The 20,009-nt window shown below is 44.6% G+C and overlaps 2 protein-coding genes across 4 annotated transcripts in view; one reads left to right on the top strand and one right to left on the bottom strand.

The window, feature by feature from the left end:
* The window catches only part of MANBAL (mannosidase beta like), a 634,273-nt gene that overhangs the window by 25,669 nt on the left and 588,595 nt on the right, over positions 1–20,009 (top strand). The window lies entirely within an intron of this gene.
* Positions 1–20,009, bottom strand: part of NDRG3 (NDRG family member 3) — a 92,373-nt gene that overhangs the window by 50,254 nt on the left and 22,110 nt on the right. The window contains exons 2-3 of one of the 2 annotated variants that reach the window (XM_050807189.1): positions 16,265–16,369; positions 343–378 (exon numbers count right to left, since the gene is read on the bottom strand). In XM_050807189.1, coding sequence (XP_050663146.1) covers positions 343–378; positions 16,265–16,321 — 93 coding nt within the window. In that variant the 5' untranslated portion in view covers positions 16,322–16,369. The remainder of the gene's footprint in view (positions 1–342; positions 379–16,264; positions 16,370–20,009) is intronic. The other variant, XM_050807191.1, reaches the window with a different exon arrangement.

The following is a 20,009-nucleotide window of genomic DNA, read 5'->3' as shown; positions in this document are numbered from 1 at the left end:
GTAGCTGGGATTATAAGCATGCACCACTACACTTGGCTAATTTTTGTATTTTTAGTAGGGATGAGGTTTCACCATGTTGGCCGGTCTGGTCTCAAACTCCTGACCTGAAGTGATCTGTCTGCCTCAGCCTCTCAAAGTGCTGGAATTACAGGTATGAGCCACTGTGCCAATGGCCAACAATTGCAAATCATTTTAAGTGAACTTGATCCAATGACCAAACGAACATTAAGGACTCATTATTAGCTATAAGGAGAGATCCACTTCTACAAGACCACCACTACAGGAAAGGAAACACTGCAGAGATCCTGTACAGAGCCTCCTGGTTGCTTGTACAGTCCTTACCTGACAGTCAAAGTCCTGGAAGTTTCGTGTACCATTCTGTCAACAGAAGACACAAAACACAGTCAGTTTCCCCACATCGTTTCCCCACATGTGCAGCAAATTCAGTTCACAGTGAAAGCAGTGCATGTGCAGCCTTTTGGTTGCCATAAAACTGAAATGGTTCTCATCAGAAGGTTTCAGAGGCAGGGAGGGTTATGAACATGTGTTAATAAAGGCTAAATCTTCAGAGGTGAGATTATGCTTTAGCGGGCTCATGAGAAGATAAAAGGGAAGGGGCCTAGTTTTCTAGCAAGCTAATAACTTCTTACCTTCCTACCTAAGGAGAGCAGTGGGAATTTGTAGGAAGAGGGTAAAACGTGGATCATAGTCTGGAAGCATACCTTGAACACGCAAGGGAAGCACCTGGGAGGAAAGGAGTTAGAGGCCAAAGCTGAGAAGGGTGAAGGAGAACAGGTGCAGAACCAGGAATTAAAGAAAGGATCAGGAAGAGGACAAAGATATGGATGGATCAGAAATGGAAGCCTTGAAAACTAACAGAGAAGAAAGGCAGTGTTACTGAAGGAGAGAAAGAAAGACAAAACAAGGTTCTTAACACATTGGCCTGTCTGTTGCATCCTATGAAATCACTGATAGGGAAAAAGGACAAGTCATGGAATCATTTAAAAAGTAAAACATAGGCCGGGCGTGGTGGCTCAGGCCTGTAATCCCAGCACTTTGGGAGGCCGAGACGGGCGGATCACGAGGTCAGGAGATCAAGACCATCCTGGCTAACACGGTGAAACCCCGTCTCTACTAAAAAATATTAAAAAAAAAAAAAAAAAAAGGAAAACATAGTCAAAAAATCTAAGGAGAATTCACCAAGCTTCTAAAAAGGGATTATAATAATGACGATTAAGAAAAAAAAAATCAATGGCAATAATTCAGAAGCATTTTTCCAGCATTCCAGATGCCAGTATTGCAAGTCATAAGAGTATAAAAAAGGGGCCGAGTGCGGTGGCTCACGCCTGTAATCCCAGTATTTTGGGAGGCTGAGGCGGGCAGATCACCTGAGGTCAGGAGTTTGTGGGCAGCCTGATCAACACGGTGAAACCCAGTCTCTACTAAAAATACAAAAATTAGCCAATGTTGTGGTGTGTGCCTGTAATCCCAGCTACTTGGGAGGCCAAGGCAGGAGAATCGCTTGAACCTGGGAGCGGAGGTTGCAGTGCGCCGGGATCCTGCCACTGCACTCCAGCCTGGGCAACGGAGTGAGACTCTCTCCCCCAACCAAAAAAAAAAAAAAAAAGTATAAAAAAGGTGGCCAGGCGCGGTGGCTCAAGCCTGTAATCCCAGCACTTTGGGAGGCCGAGATGGGCGGATCACGAGGTCAGGAGATCGAGACCATCCTGGCTAACACGGTGAAACCCTGTCTCTACTAAAAAATACAAAAAAAAAAAAAAAAAACTAGCCGGGTGAGGTGGTGGGCGCCTGTAGTCCCAGCTACTCGGGAGGCTGAGGCAGGAGAATGGTGTAAACCCAGGAGGCGGAGCTTGCAGTGAGCTGAGATCCGGCCACTGCACTCCAGCCTGGGCGACAGAGTGAGACTCCGTCTCAAAAAAAAAAAAGGTAACAAGTGGGCCAGGCGCGATGGCTCACACCTGTAATCCCAGACCTTTGGGAGGCCGAGGAAGGTGGATCACGAGGTCAGGAGTTCAAGACCAGCCTGACCAACATGGTGAAACCCCATCTCTACTAAAAACATAAAAATTAGCCGGGCGTGGTGGTGGGCGCCTATAGTCCCAGCTACTCAGGAGGCTGAGGCAGGAGAATTGCTTGAAACTGGGAGGCGGAGGTTGCAGTGAGCCAAGATTGCACCACTGCACTCCAGCCTAGGCAACAGAGACTCCGTTTCAAAAAAAAGGAAAAAAAAATGGTAACAAGTGATGTATTTGGGAATAAAAGAAAACTTCTACTTGAATTTTCACAAAGTGTAACCCCTTTCCTGAAAAAAGTCTCCCATTATGTAGAAACTGATTTATCACGACTATTTATTCTGTCTCTACAATGACTTTCAGAAAGTTCCTAACAGCTTCCCAAAAGCTACCCCTCCAGAGATACTATAGCTATCCAATCCCCAAAAATACTAAGTAATCTCATCTCCCTTCAAGATGATCCTCCTAGAAATAGTTCTTTGGGTCCAGGCACGGTGGCTTATGCCTGTAATTCCAGCACTTTGGGAGGCTGAAACAAGTGGATCACCCAAGTTCAGGAGTTCGAGACCAGCCTGGCCAACATGGTGAAACTTCATCTCTACTAAAAAAATTACAAAAATTAGCCGGGCGCGGAGGTGCCTATAATCTCAGCTACTTGAGAGGATGAGGCAAGAGAATCACTTGAATCCAGGAGGCAGAGGTTGCGGTGAGCCGATATTGACCCATTGCGTGTCAGCCTGGATGACAGAGCGAGACTCCATCTCAAAAAAAAAAAAAAGCAATAGTTCTTTGGGATCCCACCAACTATACTGCTGGCTGGACAAAAGAGAGGTTAAAAAGCACAGCCCAGGCTGGGCGGTGGCTCATGCCTGTAATCCCAGCACTGCACTTTGGGAGGCCAAGGTGGGCAGATCACCTGAGGTCAGAAGTTTGAGACCAGCCTGACCAACATGGCGAAACCCCATCTCTACTAAAAATACAAAATTAGCCAGGTGTGGTGGCGCGTGCCTGTAATCCCAGCTACTCGGGAAGCTGAGGCAGGAGAATTGCTTGAACCGGGGAGGCAGAGGTTGTGGTGAGCTGAGATCACGCCATTGCACTCCAGCATGGGCAACAAGAGTAAAACTGTCTCAAAAAAAAAAAATCACAGCCCAGTGTGGTATAAACACCCAAATAAACAAACTATCCACTCCATAAGAGGGACTATCGAGAGCTGCACTATCCAGTATGGTAACCATTAGCCATATGTACGCTTTAAATTTAAATTCAATAAAATAAAATCTCAGTTTCTCAGTTACATTAGCCATATCTCAAGTGTTCATACTCTTGGGCAGTACAGACACAGAACATTTCCATGACTACAGAAACTTCTACTGGATAACAGTGATCTAGAAGCCAAAAGCTTCTGAAGGAATAAGGTTATGAAAGAGTAGCCCTTAACTTTCTAAAAGCGGCAGTAAACTCACAACAGATTACCAGTTATAGAGAGACTACAGATGCCACTGAGAACGGGCAAGAGAATGGTAGAGACAGTAAAGTATTATTCCTAACACGAAACTGAATTCACAAAAAGTCTGATACAGTCACAGTATGGAAAGACAACTAAGATACTGTGCAGATGGGACTGGGCAGCACATTTCCAAGGAATGTTGCTATTGATTAAAAGGAGCATAGTGTTCCATGGCTCCCACTAGCCCTAAGAAATGTCTGAGGACTTCTTCAGAGAAATCATTGTGCTTAATTTACAGATAGACTATGAGAAGCAAAAGGAAGGGCCCTCTCATGGATTAGGATAGATGGTTTTTGTAGGATATAAATGGTCAGCCAGTGAGTTTCTGGTTCCTGATTCAACTTGTACCTTCCTCCAAATATAGCACAGGGCCTGGTATAAAACAGGTGATTGATACAGATTCATAAAACAAATAAGCCAATATTAAAAAATTAAATATTGAGGAAATTCTGTTAAAATCTGGGGTTTAAAAAAAAACTTCTGCTGCATTCCAGCTTAAGATATGTATGGTTAGTAAGAACCATGTAAGGAAAAGAAAGTAGGATACAAAATAGTCTTTACAGTTTGACCTTGGCTACACTAAAAATATGTATTTAAAAAGACTAAAAGGCTGGGCACAGTGGCTCATGCCTATAATCCTATCACTTTGGGAGGCTGAGGTAGGCAGATCACTTCAGGTCAGGAGTTCAAGACCAGCATAGGCAATATGGCGAAATCCCATCTCTACAAAAAAATGCAAAAATAATTAGCCAGGCATGGTAGTGCATGCTTATAGTCCCATCTACTTGAGGGGCTGAGGTGGGAGGATCACTTGAGCCTGGGAGGTCGAGGTTGCAGTGAGCTGAGATCGCACCACTGCACTCCAGCCTGGGTGCAAAGTGAGATCCTGTCTCATAAATAAATAAACAAATAAAAGACAAAAAATTAACAACAGCAGCTGCTTCTGCAGAGAGAGTTTACGGGTGATTATAATTTTCTTCATATTATGTACAATGAGCATGTACTTCCCTTTCTGAAATTAGAAAACTAGAAAAAAAGGGTCTAGCAAACCCTAGAAAAAATACCAAATTTAGTATTTTGTAACATAAGATTTAAAGGGCTGGGTGCGGTGGCTCATGCCTGTAATTCCAACACTTTGGGAGGTTGAGGTGGGCAGATCACAAGGTCAGGAGTTCAAGACCAGATTGGCCAATATGGTGAAACTCCAACTCTACTAAAAATACAAAAATTAGGCCAGGTGCGTTGGCTCATGCCTGTAATCCCAGCACTTTGGGAAGCCAAGGCAGACAGATCACAAGGTCAGAAGTTCAAGTCCCGTCTGGCCAACATGGTGAAACCCTGTTTCTACTAAAAATACAAAAATTAGCTGGGCATGACGGCACGTGCCTGTAATTGTAGCTACTTGGCAGGCTGAGGCAGGAGAATTGTTTGAACCGGGACCCAGGAGGCGGAGGTTGCAGTGAGCTGAGATCGCGCCACTGCGCTCCAGCCTGGGCTACAGAGCAAGACTCCATCTCAAAAAAAAAAAAAAAAAAAAAAAAATTAGCCAGGCATGGTGGAGCATGCCTGTAGTCCCATCTACTCGGGAGGCTGAGGCAGGAGAATCACTTGAACCTGGGAGGCGGAGGTTGCAGTGAGCCGCCCAGACAGCACCACTGCACTCCAGCTTGGGCAACATAGCAGACTCCATCTCAAATAAATAAATAAATAAGGACTGGTGCAGTGGCTCATGCCTGTAATCCCAGCACTTTGGGAGGCTGAGGCGGGCGGATCACGAGGTCAGGAGATCAAGACTACCCTGGCTAACACATTGAAACCCCGTCTCTACTAAAAATACAAAAAATTAGCTGAGTGTGGTGGCGGGCACCTGTAGTCCCAGCTACTTGGGAGGCTGAGGCAGGAGAATGGTGTGAACCCTGGAGGCGGAGCTTGCAGTAAGCAGAGATCGTGCCACTGCACTCCAGCCTGGGCGACAGACCGAGACTCCATCTCAAAAAAATAATAATAAATAAATAGATTTAAAGATTGACCTCACCTTTTGAGGAATGATTTATAATGATGTCTAAACAGACCATATTAGGACTTCAGTCTAACAGAAGTCCCAGAGGTTCCTTTAGCGATTATTTAGAAAGATTAGAAAAAATCACTCTAGATTGAATTAAAATCTCAGTCATAGAATATAGAGCCACAAATTCTGATTAGCTCTTTGGGACGCAGCTGTCATTGTATCCATGAATTCTCCTTTCTTACAATGATGTGACCATGACCATGAGGCATTCTGTAAAGCCCTCAGTTCCTGACATGAGCACAAAGGAGCATGCCAAAAGCAGACAGGCAATGCCCTCAATAACCTCAAGCTATGTCTTATTTGTTGAGTACCTAGCAAAAAACAACTCTGTGTTCTCAATCCCATCTTCATAGCTATACTCCCAGATAAAAGGTACCAATAACTGAGGGAAGACTATTTAGCACTTGTTTTCCTGGCTTTTTATTTATTTATTTATTTTGAGATGGAGTCTCGCTCTGTCGCCCAGGCTGGAGTGTAGTGGCGCCATCTCGGTTCACTGCAAGCTCCACCTCCTGGGTTCATGCCATTCTCCTGCCACAGCCTCCCGAGTAGCTGGGACTACAGGTGCCCGCCACCACACCCGGCTAATTTTTTTTGTAGTTTTAGTAGAGATGGGGTTTCACCGTGTTAGCCAGGATGGTCTCGATCTCCTGACCTCGTGATCTGCCTGTCTCAGTCTCCCAAAGTGCTGGGATTACAGGCGTGAGCCATCGCACCCAGCCTTTTTTTTTTTGAGACAGATCCCAGACCCTCTTGGAGAAAGGCTTCCAGTTTCATGAGTAATCACCCTGGAAAATGGGAATGACTAGGTCTATGTGACAGTAATTGGCTCCAGAGTTTCTGAATGGGGATCATTAGCCGGTCCTTGATTCAACTGCGGTTAACTGAGGCCATATTATTTATTCTCGGTACTCATTAAAAGTTCAATACTTGGCTGGGTGCGGTGGCTCAAGCCTGTAATCCCAGCACTTTGGGAGGCCGAGACGGGCGGATCACGAGGTCAGGAGATCGAGACCATCCTGGCTAACACGGTGAAACCCCGTCTCTACTAAAAAATACAAAAAAAACTAGCCGGGCGCGGTGGCGGGCGCCTGTAGTCCCAACTACTCGGGAGGCTGAGGCAGGAGAATGGCGTGAACCCGGGAGGCGGAGCTTGCAGTGAGCTGATATTCGGCCACTGCACTCCAGCCTGGGCGGCAGAGCGAGACTCCGTCTCAAAAAAAAAAAAAAAAAAAAAAAAAAAAAAAAAAAAAAAAAAGTTCAATACTAGTCATTGGGGGCATTCTAAAAGGCTGAATACCTTCTGGGGCCCTTCCCTAGAGACTTCTTTTTTTTTTTTTTTTTTTTCCTGAGATAGGGTCTTGCTCTGTCAGCCGGCCTGGAATGCAGTCACATGATCACAACTCACTGCAGCATTGATCTCCCAGGCTCAGGCGATCCTCCTGCTTCAGCCACTTGAGTAGCTGGGACTATGGGCATGTGCTGCCCTGCTTGGCTAATTGTTTTTTTTTTGAGACTGAGTCTTGATCTGCTGCCCAGGCCGGAGTGCAGTGTCGCAATCTCCACTCACTGCAACCTCCGCCTGCCGGGTTCCATCGATTCTCCTGCCTCAGCCTCCAGAGTAGCTGGGATTACAGATACGTGCCACCACAACTGGCTAATTTTTGTATTTTTAACAGGGACAGGGTTTCACCATGTTGCCCAGGTGGCCTCCAACTTCTGGGCTCAAGCAATCTGCCTACCTTGGCCTCCCAAAGTGTTGGGATTACAGGCATGAGCCACTGCACTTATCCTGTTTCTTTTTCTTTTTGAGACAGAGTTTTGCTTTGTCACCCAAGCTGAAGTTGCAGTGGCATGATCATAGCTCAGTGTGGCCTTGACCTCTGGGCTCAAGCAATCCTCCTGCCTCACTTTGTTTGCTTCTGATGTTCACAGTATATGGTTCCATTCTAACAAAACTTCTAGAAATTTCAGGCTATGGGTACTTTCTTTTTTCTGTCCATTTTGAAGATGCCATTAATTCCATATTCTGAGAAATTCTTACACAAAGCAGACTTAAGCAGCAGAAAGGGATTCAAGGAAAAAATTAAAACAACAGAATAATTTGAAGAGGAAAAAAGTCAAGGAAAGCCATTAATTATTACTGAAAGTTGCAGTCAAAGTAGAAGCCAGCTAACAGGAGTGTTTTCTGATGGAGCCTAGTGGCCATATGTAGAAGGTAAATAAAGTAACCCAAAAGGTAAATTACAGCAAGTAAAACTCACAGCAAGTAAGTTACAAGCTTAGAGAATTAGCAAAAATAAACTAGAACGGGTCAATGATTAAAGTGAATTATGAAAAAAAGAAAGGGGGGTGTGAAAGGGAGAAATGTTTCAAAAACAAGTCATTCCTAGGGAGAGACATGTCGTTTCCTAACATGAGATCTGGTCAACAGGCATAGTTTCAAAAGACAGAAGCAACAGACATAATGTAAAGAAAGACGAGATAGATAAGACCTTAGACCAACTATCAATAGGAAGAGATTTCGGGTGAATTTACCTGTTCTGTGAATGTAAAGGAAAGGTCTGTGTCTGATTCACCGCTCTATTCCTGGTCCTGACACTTAATGAGTGTAACAAATATCATTTTGTAGAGGTTTTGAACATCTCAAAATAGAGATACTTGATTTGAGGAAGAAACGAATACCAAAGAGGAAAGGTTATATGTAATTGACATGCTAGGGACTAAAGTGGAGAAAGTGAGTTGTTGCAATAGTAAAAGGTTTCAGAAATAAGCTGATTCAAAAAACAAAACAAAACAAAACAAAACAAAACTGTTAAAGAGAATAAAATATGACTTTGTATTAAAAAGCCATACACAAAAAAGATAATCCTTCCCAACAAAAAGTGGAAACAAAGATGGGGGATTGTACAAGCAAAGAGTTAGATAAGCTCAGAAAATACTCCGTTTTTCTTTAATAATAAAGATTAATATAATCAATTAGTATAATAAATCAGTGTATTAAAATCATCAGCAGGGCCATGTGCGGTGGCTCACGCCTGTAATCCTAGCACTTTGTGGGGCTGAGGCAGGTGGATCACGAGATCAGGAGTTTGAGACCAGCCTGGTCAAGAGACCAGCCTGGCCAATATGGTGAAACGTCATCTCTACCTAAAAATACAAAAATTAGCAGGGTGTGGTGGCAGGCACCTATAATCCCAACTACTCGGGAGGCTAAGGCAGAAGAATTGCTTGAACCTGGGAGGCAGAGTTTGCAGTGAACCGAGATCGCATCATTGCACTCCAGCCTGGGTGACAGAGCGAGACTCCAACTCAAAAAAAAAATCATCAGCAAATCATTTTCTTTCTTTCTTTTTTTTTAGACGGAGTTTTGCTCTTCTTGCCTAGGCTGGAGTGCAATAGCACGATCTCGGCTCACAGCAACCTCTACCTCCCGGGTTCAAGCCACTCTCCTGCCTCAGCCTCTGGAGTAGCTGAGGTGGCATGTGCCACTAGGCCCGGCTAATTTTATATTTTTAGTAGAGACAGGGTTTCTCCATGTTGGTCAGGACGGTCTCGAACTCCTGACCTCAGGTGATCCGCCCGCCTCGGCCTCCCAAAGTGCTGGGATTACAGGCATGAGCCACCGCGCCTAGCCCAGCAAATCATTTTCAAGTAGAAATCAGTTCAAACTGATAATCCAGGGACAAGAATGAAAATTCTATATATACGTGCATATATATATATATATATATATATTTAAGTATCTATAGCAATCATTACCTTCAAAATATACTAAGAAACAGACTTCATAAAGAAATTTATAAAGAGGTTGGATACTTAGATAAAACTATCTACAATCAGATAATCCCCTGTAGATTGCTGAAAAAGTAGAATTTCCACTCTAAAAATCCCATGGGCATTCTGCTAAGGTGTGGCTAAGACGTGGATCACCTATTGCCTCCTGTAACTGGTTAAGGGTCATCTGGTCTGTAATGGTGGCATGGCAACTTGTTTGGGAACCCATTTCCTGCTGCAGTCCCATCTACAGCAACAGATGACAACAGATGTAACACTCTTGTCTTAGTACATTAAGGGACACCCACTCTCTAGTCCACACTAGATGTAGCACTTCATGAATATTCTTTGATGAAAATGTCAATAAATCTATTTTTAATTACAGCTGCTTTTTCTTTTCTCTCTCTCCCCCTCGTTTTTTCTTTTTTTTTTTTTTTAAACAACCTTGGAGCTGGGTGCAGTGGCTCATGCCTATAATAGCAGCACTTTGGGAGGCTGAGGCAGGAGGATTGCTTGAGCCCAGGAGTTTGAGACCAGCCTGGGCAACATAATGAGACCTCTTCTCTACAAATAATTTAAAAACTGGCCAGGCATGGTGGCGCACACCTGTGGTCCCACCTACTTAGGAGATTAAGGTGGGAAAATTGTTGAACCCAGGTGGTAGAGACTACAGCAAGCCATGGCCATGCCACTGTACTCCAACCTGGACGACAGAGACCCTGTCTCAAAAAAAAAAAAAAAAAAAAAAAAAGGCAGTGGTTCATGCCTGTAATCCTAGCACTTTGGGAGGCCAAGATGGGTGGATGGCTTGAGCCCAGGAGTTTCAACATGGCAAAGCTTGGTCTCTAAAAAAATACAAAACTTAGCCAGGCATGGTGGCAAGAGCTACTCAGGAGGCAGAGGCAGGAGGATCGCTTGAGCCCGGGAGGCTGCAATAAGCCATGATTGTGCCACTGCACTCCAGCCTGGGCAACAGAGCAAGCCCTGAGCACAAATGCTTTGGCTATCTCTGTTGTCCTGGAGGTTACAAAATGTTGTTCCCAGGGTTCTCCCTCCTCTAGTTCTAACACCCTCCTCCCTCCTCTGTTTACATGTTGCAATTAGTAGAAAAGGAAAACTTAAATTGCAGTAAAATTTACCCCACTTTCAGGTGGGTGTGGTGGCTCATGCCTGTAATCCCAGCACTTTCGGAGGCCAAGGCGGGCGGATCACTTGAGGTCAGGAGTTCAAGACCAGCCTGGCCAACATGGCGAAACCCCGTCTCTACTAAAAATACAAAAACTAGCTGGACATGGTGGCAGGTGTCTATAATCCCAGCTACTTGGGAGGCTGAGGCAGGAGAATCACTTGAATCCAGGAGGCGGAGGTTGCAGTGAGCCAAGATCATGCCACTGCACTCCAGCCTGGGCAACAGAGCGAGACTCCATCTCAAAAAACAAAACAAAACAAAAAAAGATTTACCTCACTTTCTACTGTAACAACCAAAACAAAGTACATAACTTATTTCTGTTCTCTCTACTAAACATTTATTCCCCTTTCTGCTATTTCCTCAATTCTTCAGAAGCTAAGTGTGGCCTTCTACTTGTTTTCTCAAGCCTCACCTTTTGCTTTCACAGGGTTCGGTAGCATCTGAACCAATAGTAGGTAGAGGAAGGCAGGGAAAATGAAGCAAAACAGTATACTCTCCTGTTTATTACAAGGTGTTTTGGGTGAGGAGAGTGGAGCAACCAGGTACAAGAGGCAGCAGATGGTGGGAAGAACCCTAGACCCCCAGGTCCAGGTCAAAGTCAAAAGACGTAGCTTCTATCCTGGCTTCACCAACTTAACAGACACTAGCTCTGAACAAGTCACATAACCTCTCAGTGTCATCTGTAAAATGGAGTTAAAATATCTTCAACTACTTACAAGAGACTGGAAGATTAAAATAAGATATTATTTGTGAAAGTGCTCTGAAAATAGTTAAATGCTATTTTAAAAATCACTTCATATGCCCATGGAATTTCTGCCCCGCAAAACAAAGTACTGGTGGTTGCTTCTTTTCATCACTGGAGCCAAAACAAGTATGGCAAAATTATCCACTTCTTGACAATTCTGAGCCATAGACAAAATTACAGGCTTACTAAAATAAAATGGGAAAAGTACCAACAAATGACGTGAGACAAGTTAACATAAGCCTTGCTCAAAGCTATATTGAGAATGCCTCCTTACAGTCATCTCAGGACAATTTTCACGGTAAAACGTTGGTTCTAGTCTTCCTTTAGCTTCCTGAAGCCTGGAGGATGCAGCAATGTCTTTAGCAAAAAGTATATTTATAAGGATAATGGACAGAAGGATAAGGTGAAATACTGTACATTTTTAGGCTTCTCCTTAAAAGAGACAGGGCAAGCCACAAAGGTGATGCCAAAACATCTATAGGATTAACCCAGTGGAAACGGCTCAGGTTTTAAGAGTAGGAAAGACTTTGGTTTCCGTCTGGCTTTGCCACTTCTTTACTAGGCAAACCAGCATTTCATTCGGATTTTTAATCTGTGAAGTAGGAATACTACTATCTATCTCAAAGGGATATTCTGAGAATTAGAGAGAATGTATGTAAAGCACTTGGCACATAAAAGATAATAAATAAATCACAGCAGGACAGGCAAAAACAACAACAAAACCCTCAAGCCATCTACTTCTATGCAAATCTGGAGGTTTTTCCTCTACACCAGTGGTTCTCAACCAAGGCAATTTTGCCTCCCAGGGACATCTGGCAATGTCTGGAGACATTTTTAGTTGTCCACTGGGGAGTGCTATTAGCATCTAGTGGGTAGAGGCCAAAGATGCTGCTAAACATTCTACAATGCACAGAGCAGTGTTCCACAACAAACAATGATCCAATCCAAAACATCAACAGTGAGAAATCCTGCCATACAGCAGGCATTCTTTGATACTCAATAGGAGTAAGCTACTTCACCTTTTCCAGCCTTTGTTCACTCACTAGCAATGTGGGAATAAATTTATCTGTGTTCTCTTCCTCATCAAGCTATTGGGAGGTTCAAATGAAGTAATGGATGAGAGGCATTATTATCATTATACCGTTTACCACATACACAAAACCACCCACCTGCTGGGCAGACAGAAGCATTCACGTACTGGGGAGGGGGAGAGGGAGGCTAATGGGACAGAAGTCTTTGTTTGGAAGTGCCATGATCTAAAGAGGGCCTCTTGCCTATCTACCTGCTTGGCAAGAGCCGAGAGAGTCCTCATGAACAGTGATGGCACAGGAGCACTTACATCTCAGGGAGAGAGAGGAGTAAGGTGGAATGTGGGAGGTGGGTAGGAACAGCATAGGCCTATCAAAGAGGAGCGGATAGATGTTAGGAAGTGAGACACTGCTTCGTGTCTTAGTCTACTCAGGCTGTCATAACAAAATCACATAGACTTGATGGCTTAAAAGAACAGAAATTTATTTTCTCACGGTTCTGAAGGCTGCAAAGTTCAAGATTAAGGTTCTAGAAGGGTTCAGTTTCTCATGACGAATCTCTTCCTGGTTTGTGACAGCTGCCTTCTTGCTGTGTCCCCATATGGCAGGGGAAGGGAGAGAGAAAGAGAGCCTCTTTCTCTATTTATTTATTTTTTAAGACAGGGTCTTACTCTGTTGCCCAGGCTGGAGTGCAGTGGCACAATCACAGCTCACTGCAGCCTCAACCTCCCAGGCTCAAGTGATCCTCGCAGCTCAGCCGCCCAAGTAGCTGGGACTACAGGCATCTGCTACCACACCTGGATAATTTTTTTAATTTTTTGGTAGACAGGATCTCCCTTTGTTGCCCAGGCTGGTCTTGAACTTCCAGCTTCAGGTGATCCTCCCGCATCAGCCTCCCAAAGTGCTGGAATTATAGGTGTGAGCCCGGTTATAGGTGTGTGCCTGGCTCAGATTTTATTTCCTTCCTCCTCTCCTAGGCACAACATTTTTGGAACAGCCCTCACATATACACATACACAAATAGTACTTAAAGGAGAGAGTTTTCTGGAAATATGAGGGGAAGCAGCAGAAGAAACCAAATGGAGGTTAAAAAAGCATGCAGTGGCCGGGCGCAGAGGCTGACACCTGTAATCCCAGCACTTTTGGAGGCTGAGGCGGGCAGATCAAGAGGTCAAGAGATCGAGACCATCTTGCCCAACACGGTGAAACCCCATCTCTAGTCAAAATACAAAAATTAGCTGGGTGTGGTGGTGCGCACCTGTAGTCCCAGCTACTTGGGAGGCTGAGGCAGGAGAATTGCTTGAACCCAGGAGGCAGAGGTTGCAGTGAGCCAAGATCACGCCATTGCACTTCAGCCTGGTGACAGAGCAAGACTTCGTCTCAAAAAAAAAAAAAAAAAAAAAAGCCTGCAGCTTGCCAAGGGAGAGAGAAGTCTGGTGAAAGATAAAAGAAGGGGTGGGAGTGGGAATGGAGAGGTCACAGGGATGAAAATGGGGTGGCAGGATTCCAAAGCAAACTAGCAAACACATAAGACGTCAGCAGCTCCAGAGGCTGCAGGTGAAGGGCCTTGCCTTGGGCAGATAAAAATAATAAGCAACAGATTATCTCCTGGTGTCACCCGCACATCCCCTCCCCGTCCCCCCCGTCCATCCATCTTTATCCTCATACTCCATCAACACTCCCTCAGGAAAGGATGGCATGACCTCACTCACACAAAGCTACAAGAGTACTTCAATAGAGACAATGAAAATAAACCAAAACAATAGAGTGGAAAGGAAGGAATTTCAAGCAGCTGGGCACGGTGGCTCATGCCTGTAATCCCAGCACTTTAGGAGGACAAGGCGGGTGGATCACAAGGTCAGTTTTGTAAAAATACAAAAATTAGCCAGGTGCATGCCTGTAATCCCAGCCACCCAGGAGGCTGAGGCAGGAGAATCACTTGAAACCGGGAAGTAGAGCTTGTAGTGAGCGAAGATTGTACCATTGCACTCCAGCCTGGGTGACAGAGTAAGACTCCGTCTCAAAAAAAAAAGACGGAATTTCAGGCACATTTACTGAACACTAAGGAACAAGAGAGAAAACAAAACTTTCTTTTTTCTGAGGCAGAGTCTTGCTCTGTCACCCAGGCTGGAGTGCAGGTGCATGATCTCAGCTCACTGCAACCTCTGCCTTCTGGGTTCAAGTGATTCTCCTGCCTCAGCCTCCCAAGTAGCTGGGACTACAGGCCTGCACTACCACGCCCAGCTAATTTTTGTATTTTTAGTAGAGATGGAATTTCACCATGTTGGCGAGGCTGGTCTCAAACTCCTGACCTCTAGTGATCCGTCAGCCTTGGCCTCCCAAAGTGCTGGGATTACAGGCGTCAGCCACTGCACCCGGCCAAAACCTTTCTTTTGGTAAATCATATCACACCAGTGTCTAGTGGTCATCAACTGTGCTGCTCATCTGCTCCTTGTGTAGTTCTCTGACACTAACATAAAAATGTGGTATACGACTGACATCCAGTCCTCCCTGATAAAAACTGTGATACTGACAGAAAGATCACATCATAGACTTGGCAAACTTTAGGGAGAACACTGTAGCCCACATACATCACCAGTCATGGATGGTAAATTTTCCTTATTGAAACTGAAAGTCAAGACACTTGGATTCTGAGTCAAACTCCACCCTCATACTTTCTTTTTCTTTCTTTTTTTTTTTTTTTTTTTGAGACGGAGTCTCACTGAGTCACCCAGACTGGGGTGCAGTGGTGCGATCTTGGCTTACTGCAACCTCCGCCTCCTGGGTTCTAGCAATTCTCCTGCCTCAGCCTCCCAAGTAGCTGGGATTACAGGTGCGTGCCACCACACCTAGCTAATTTTTCCATTTATAGTAGAGACAAGGTTTCACCTTGTTGTCCAGGCTGGTCTCAAACTCCTGACCTCAAGTGATCCACCTGCCTCGGCCTCCCAAAGTGCTGGGATTACAGGTGTGAGCCACTGCGCCCAGCCCCACCCTCATACTTTCTGCTTAACATTGCCACATTATTTTTTCCCTTAACATCTCTATCTGTAAAATACAAAAATCTCAAAGATAACTTGATTGAATGTGGCTCATGGAAACAAAAGTAGGAAGAAAGAAAAGAGGGGGAAACATCAAAAAGATGCTTAAGAAATAGATTTTTTTGGCCTGGCATGGTGGCTCACACCTGTAATCCCAGCACTTTGGGAGGCCGTGGCGGGTGGATCACGAGGTCAGGAGATCAAGACCATCCTGGCCAACATGATGAAACCCTGTCTCTACTAAAAATACAAAAATTAGGCCGGGCGCGGTGGCTCAAGCCTGTAATCCCAGCACTTTGGGAGGCCGAGATGGGCGGATCACTAGGTCAGGAGATCGAGACCATCCTGGCTAACACGGTGAAACCCCGTCTCTACTAAAAAATACAAAAAATTAGCCAGGCGAGGTGGTGGGTGCCTGTAGTCCCAGCTACTCCGGAGGCTGAGGCAGGAGAATGGCGTAAACCCGGGAGGCGGAGCTTGCAGTGAGCTGAGATCCGGCCACTGCACTCCAGCCTGGGAGACAGCGCGAGACTCCGTCTCAAAAAAAAAAAAAAAAAAAAAAAAAAAAAAAATTAGCTGGGCATGGTGACGTGTGCCTGTAATCCCAGCTACTCAGGAGGCTGAGGCAAGAGAATCGCTTGAACCAGGGAGTCGAAGGTTGCAGTGAGCCGAGATTGCACCACTGCACTCCAGCCTGGGGACAGAGTGAGACACCATCTCAAAAAAAAAAAAAGAAATAGATGTTTAAACTATTCCTTTCATTGAAAATCAAGCCACATATGTTTTAAGTTACTATTTAGATGATACGGAAAATGAAATACTATCAGAAGAAGAGGCTTGTCCATATTTTAGTGAAAACAGAGAAGTCTTTACCTTATCATTTAGAAGTGGTTTGATCTCTGTGAGCTGAACATCCTGAAGTTCATCCATGAGGTCAGATGACGAGAGTAGAGGAGTCTCAAGAATAAATTGGTAACTCTGAAACAGAAAAGAAAGAAGTGAAGAAAAAGGCTTAAGCCAGAAGTTGGAAACATAATAGTCACAGTACACCCATTCATTCAAATATGAGACGTACTCTGTGCCATGCCCTGCTCAGGGCGCTAAAGACGCATAGTCACGGCAGACAGACACTAACGTGGTCTGCAGGATTCTTGCCTCCTGGTATTCACACCTTTGCATAATCCCCCCAGTGAGTGTGGGTAGGGCCTGTGGCTTGCTTTTAACCATTAGAATATGGCAAAAGTGATGGAATGTATATGAGTGACTTTACATGATTACATTATATAGTATTTTCACATCTGTCTTGCTGAGGGACACTCTCTCCTGCTAGGTCTGAAGAGGCAAGCTGATGTGCTGTGAGAGGGCCACGTAACAAGGAACTGAGAGCAGCCTCCGGCAGAAAGACAGCAAGAAACCGAAACCTTCAGTTCAACAATCTGCAAGGAACTGAATGCTGCCAACAACAGGAGCCTGGAAGCAGATCCTTCCCCAGCTGAGTGTCAGATAAGAAGCTGCCCGACACCTTGATCGCCATGTTGCAGAGGACCTACGCAACCCACACCAGACTCCTGAACCACAGAAATTGTGAGACAATAAATATGTGTTGTTTTAGGCTACTACATTTGTGGTAATATTTTTATGCAGCAACAGATTAATACAATTAATAGTCTTTGCTCTCATGGAGCACACATTTTAATTACTGAAGATGGATAAAGAAACAACATACTCAAAGCTATGCTTGGAACAGACTGAAAGACGGATTAAGCGGGGACAAAAATTGAAAGTTATTACTGCCGGATGAGGCCTTGAATTAGGAATGGCAGTGGGAATGAAGGAGGAGGGAATCAAGGCTAAGCTTACTAATCCTCATTTGGGGAATCACAGCAGTGGATGAAAGGTATGGTAGTCAGCTCCAAGATGGCCTTCAACGAGCCCAGTGATCCCTGACTCCTGATATTCATTCACACATATGTATAATCCCCCACCCAAATAAATCAGGGATGGCTTGTGTAACTAATGGAATATGGAGGAAGCAACAATAGGTGACTTCTGAAGCTACATCATAAAACACATTACAGTTTCTAATTCAAGACACTATAAACTGCTAGTTCTGGGGGAAGCTAGCCACCGTATCATCAGGACACTCAAACAGCCCTCTAGAGAGGCCCATGTGGAGAGGAACCAACTTGCCAGTGCCAACCTGCTAGCCATATGCATGATTTACCTTGCAAATGAATCCTCCAGCCCCAGTCAAGAGTTTGGATGGCTACAGTCCCAGGGACATCTCACTGCAACCACATGAGAGACTCTAAGCCAGAACCACCCTACCAAGCCTGCTCCCAAGTTTCTGACCCACAGAAACCATGAGAGATAATAATTTTGTTTTAGAGTGATCTATAGCAATAGAGAGCTAATACAGAGGGAGAGCAGAATGGGGAGTTCAGAGAGAAGAGGCAAGTTGGAGAGAGATAGGCAGGGTAATGAATTACAGATTCTTCTTCTATCCCACCATGCAAGAAGCCATGGAGATAGGCTGCAAATACTCAATATTGCAGGAAAGTGATTCCCACCTAGACTTCACAGCTTCAGGCATCATCCTTTTTGTCTTGGCCCTAAACCTATCAAGTCAGGAAAAATGTTAATTCAGAGTTGGGGATTTACACTTAATAACCATTTATTGAGTACCCATTGCACTGTGGAAGATACAAAAAGGGTCCCTGCCTCTAAAGAGTAGAGATGACATTGATCTATAAATTGACAAATAAAAAGAAGGGCCATAGGAATTCAAAGGAGAAGCAATTATGTCTGATTGGTGGGAATCAAGAAAGCCTTCCAAAGATATCAGTCTAATATATACATATGTGTGTGTGTGTGTGTGTGTGTGTGTGTGTGTGTGTGTGTATATATATATATATATATTTTTTTTTTTTTTTTTTTGAGACCTAGTCTTGCTCTGTCGCCGAGGCTGGAGTGCAGTGGCACAGGCACAATCGTGGTTCACTGGAACCTCCACCTCCTGGGCTCAAGCGATTCTCGTGCCTCAGCCTCCTGAGAAGCTGGGATTATGGGCACCTGCTACCATGCCCAGCTAATTTTTGTATTTTTAGTAGAGAGAGGGTTTCACCATATTAGCCAGGCTGGTCTTGAACTCCTGCCCTCAAGTGATCCACCTACCTCAGCCTCCCAAAGTGTTGGGATCACAGGCATGAGCCACTGCGCCCAGCCTAGTGTACTATATTAATCCACTGTTTTGTTTACCTTCTAGAGATAGAATGACATGATTTTGATTTAATTACCTATGGAGAGGGTATGTGTCCCAGGCTACCTTTTAGCTATTATTTGCCAACTCACTGAAATAAATCCTGCTCCCAGCTACGCCTATGTTAGAACAGACTAACAAAAAAAGCCCTCTTATCATTTATTCAAGAGACCCAGGGGATGTCTATTGAGAACACTCCTCAGGCTATGAACCCGACATGCTAACTGTGAATATTCTAAAAGTATGAACCACCTAGAGACCACAAGCTTGATGATGTTTGACCTCCCTATAGGACAGTGGTTCTTTTGTCAGATCCCAAGCACCCAAATACTTGAATGAGCTACTTAATGCCCAGAAGTTGAATTTTTTTTGTTTATTTTTATACCAGTCACATTTCAAAAGGGGATGAGGTGGTTTGACTCTTACACAGTGAGTTTCAGCCAGCACCTACATTCTCTCTTTCACAGTCCCCACTTAACTCTCAAAATACTGGCCTAACTGGAATCTACTCCTTGCTTATTTATTAATAACACTATAAACTGTGGCTACTTTTTATTTGAACTTTGCTATTTATCAGTTATTTAAAATGGCAACTTACAACCTTTTCCCGGCCGGGCATGGTGGCTCATGCCTGTAATCCCAACACTTTGGGAGGCTGAGGCTCGATCACCTGAGGTCAGGAGTTCGAGACCAGCCTGGTCAATGTGGTGAAACACCATCTCTACTAAAAGTACAAAAATTAGCTGGATGTGGTGGCACAAACCTGTAATTCCAGCTACTCCAGCAGGCTGAGGCATGAGAATCACTTGAACCCAGGAGACAGAGGTTGCAGTGAGCCACGATCTGGCAACTGCACTCCAGCCTAGGCAACAGAACAAGACTCTGTCTCAAAAATTTAAAAACAAAACAAAACAAAACCAGCTTTTTCCCTTTTATAAAAGCAATATGTGCTCACTTTAGAAAATATGGAAATCGGCCGGGCACAGTAGCTCACACCTATAATCCAGCATTTTGGGAGGCCGAGGTAGGTGGATCATTTGAGGTCAGGTGTTCAAGACCAGCCTGGCCAACATGGAGAAACCCCATCTCTACTAAAAATAAAAAAATTAGACAGGTGTGGTGGTGCACGCCTGTAATCCCAGCTACACGGGAGGCTGAGGCAGGAGAATCGCTTGATCCTGGGAGGCGGAGGTTGCAGTGAGCCAAGATCACGCAACTGCACTCCAGCCTGGGCGACAGAGTGAGACCCTGTCTCAAAAAACAAAAAAGAAGAAAATACGGAAATCAGCTGGGAACGGTGGCTTACACCTGTAATCCCAGCATACTGGGAGGCTCACCTCAGGTCCAGAGTTCGAGACC

The sequence above is a fragment of the Macaca thibetana genome, chromosome 10, assembly GCF_024542745.1.
Source record: "Macaca thibetana thibetana isolate TM-01 chromosome 10, ASM2454274v1, whole genome shotgun sequence".
In the NCBI taxonomy this organism is placed as follows: domain Eukaryota; kingdom Metazoa; phylum Chordata; class Mammalia; order Primates; family Cercopithecidae; genus Macaca; species Macaca thibetana.
Note: the sequence above shows the minus strand (reverse complement) of the source record. Positions and strands in the feature narration are given on the sequence as shown.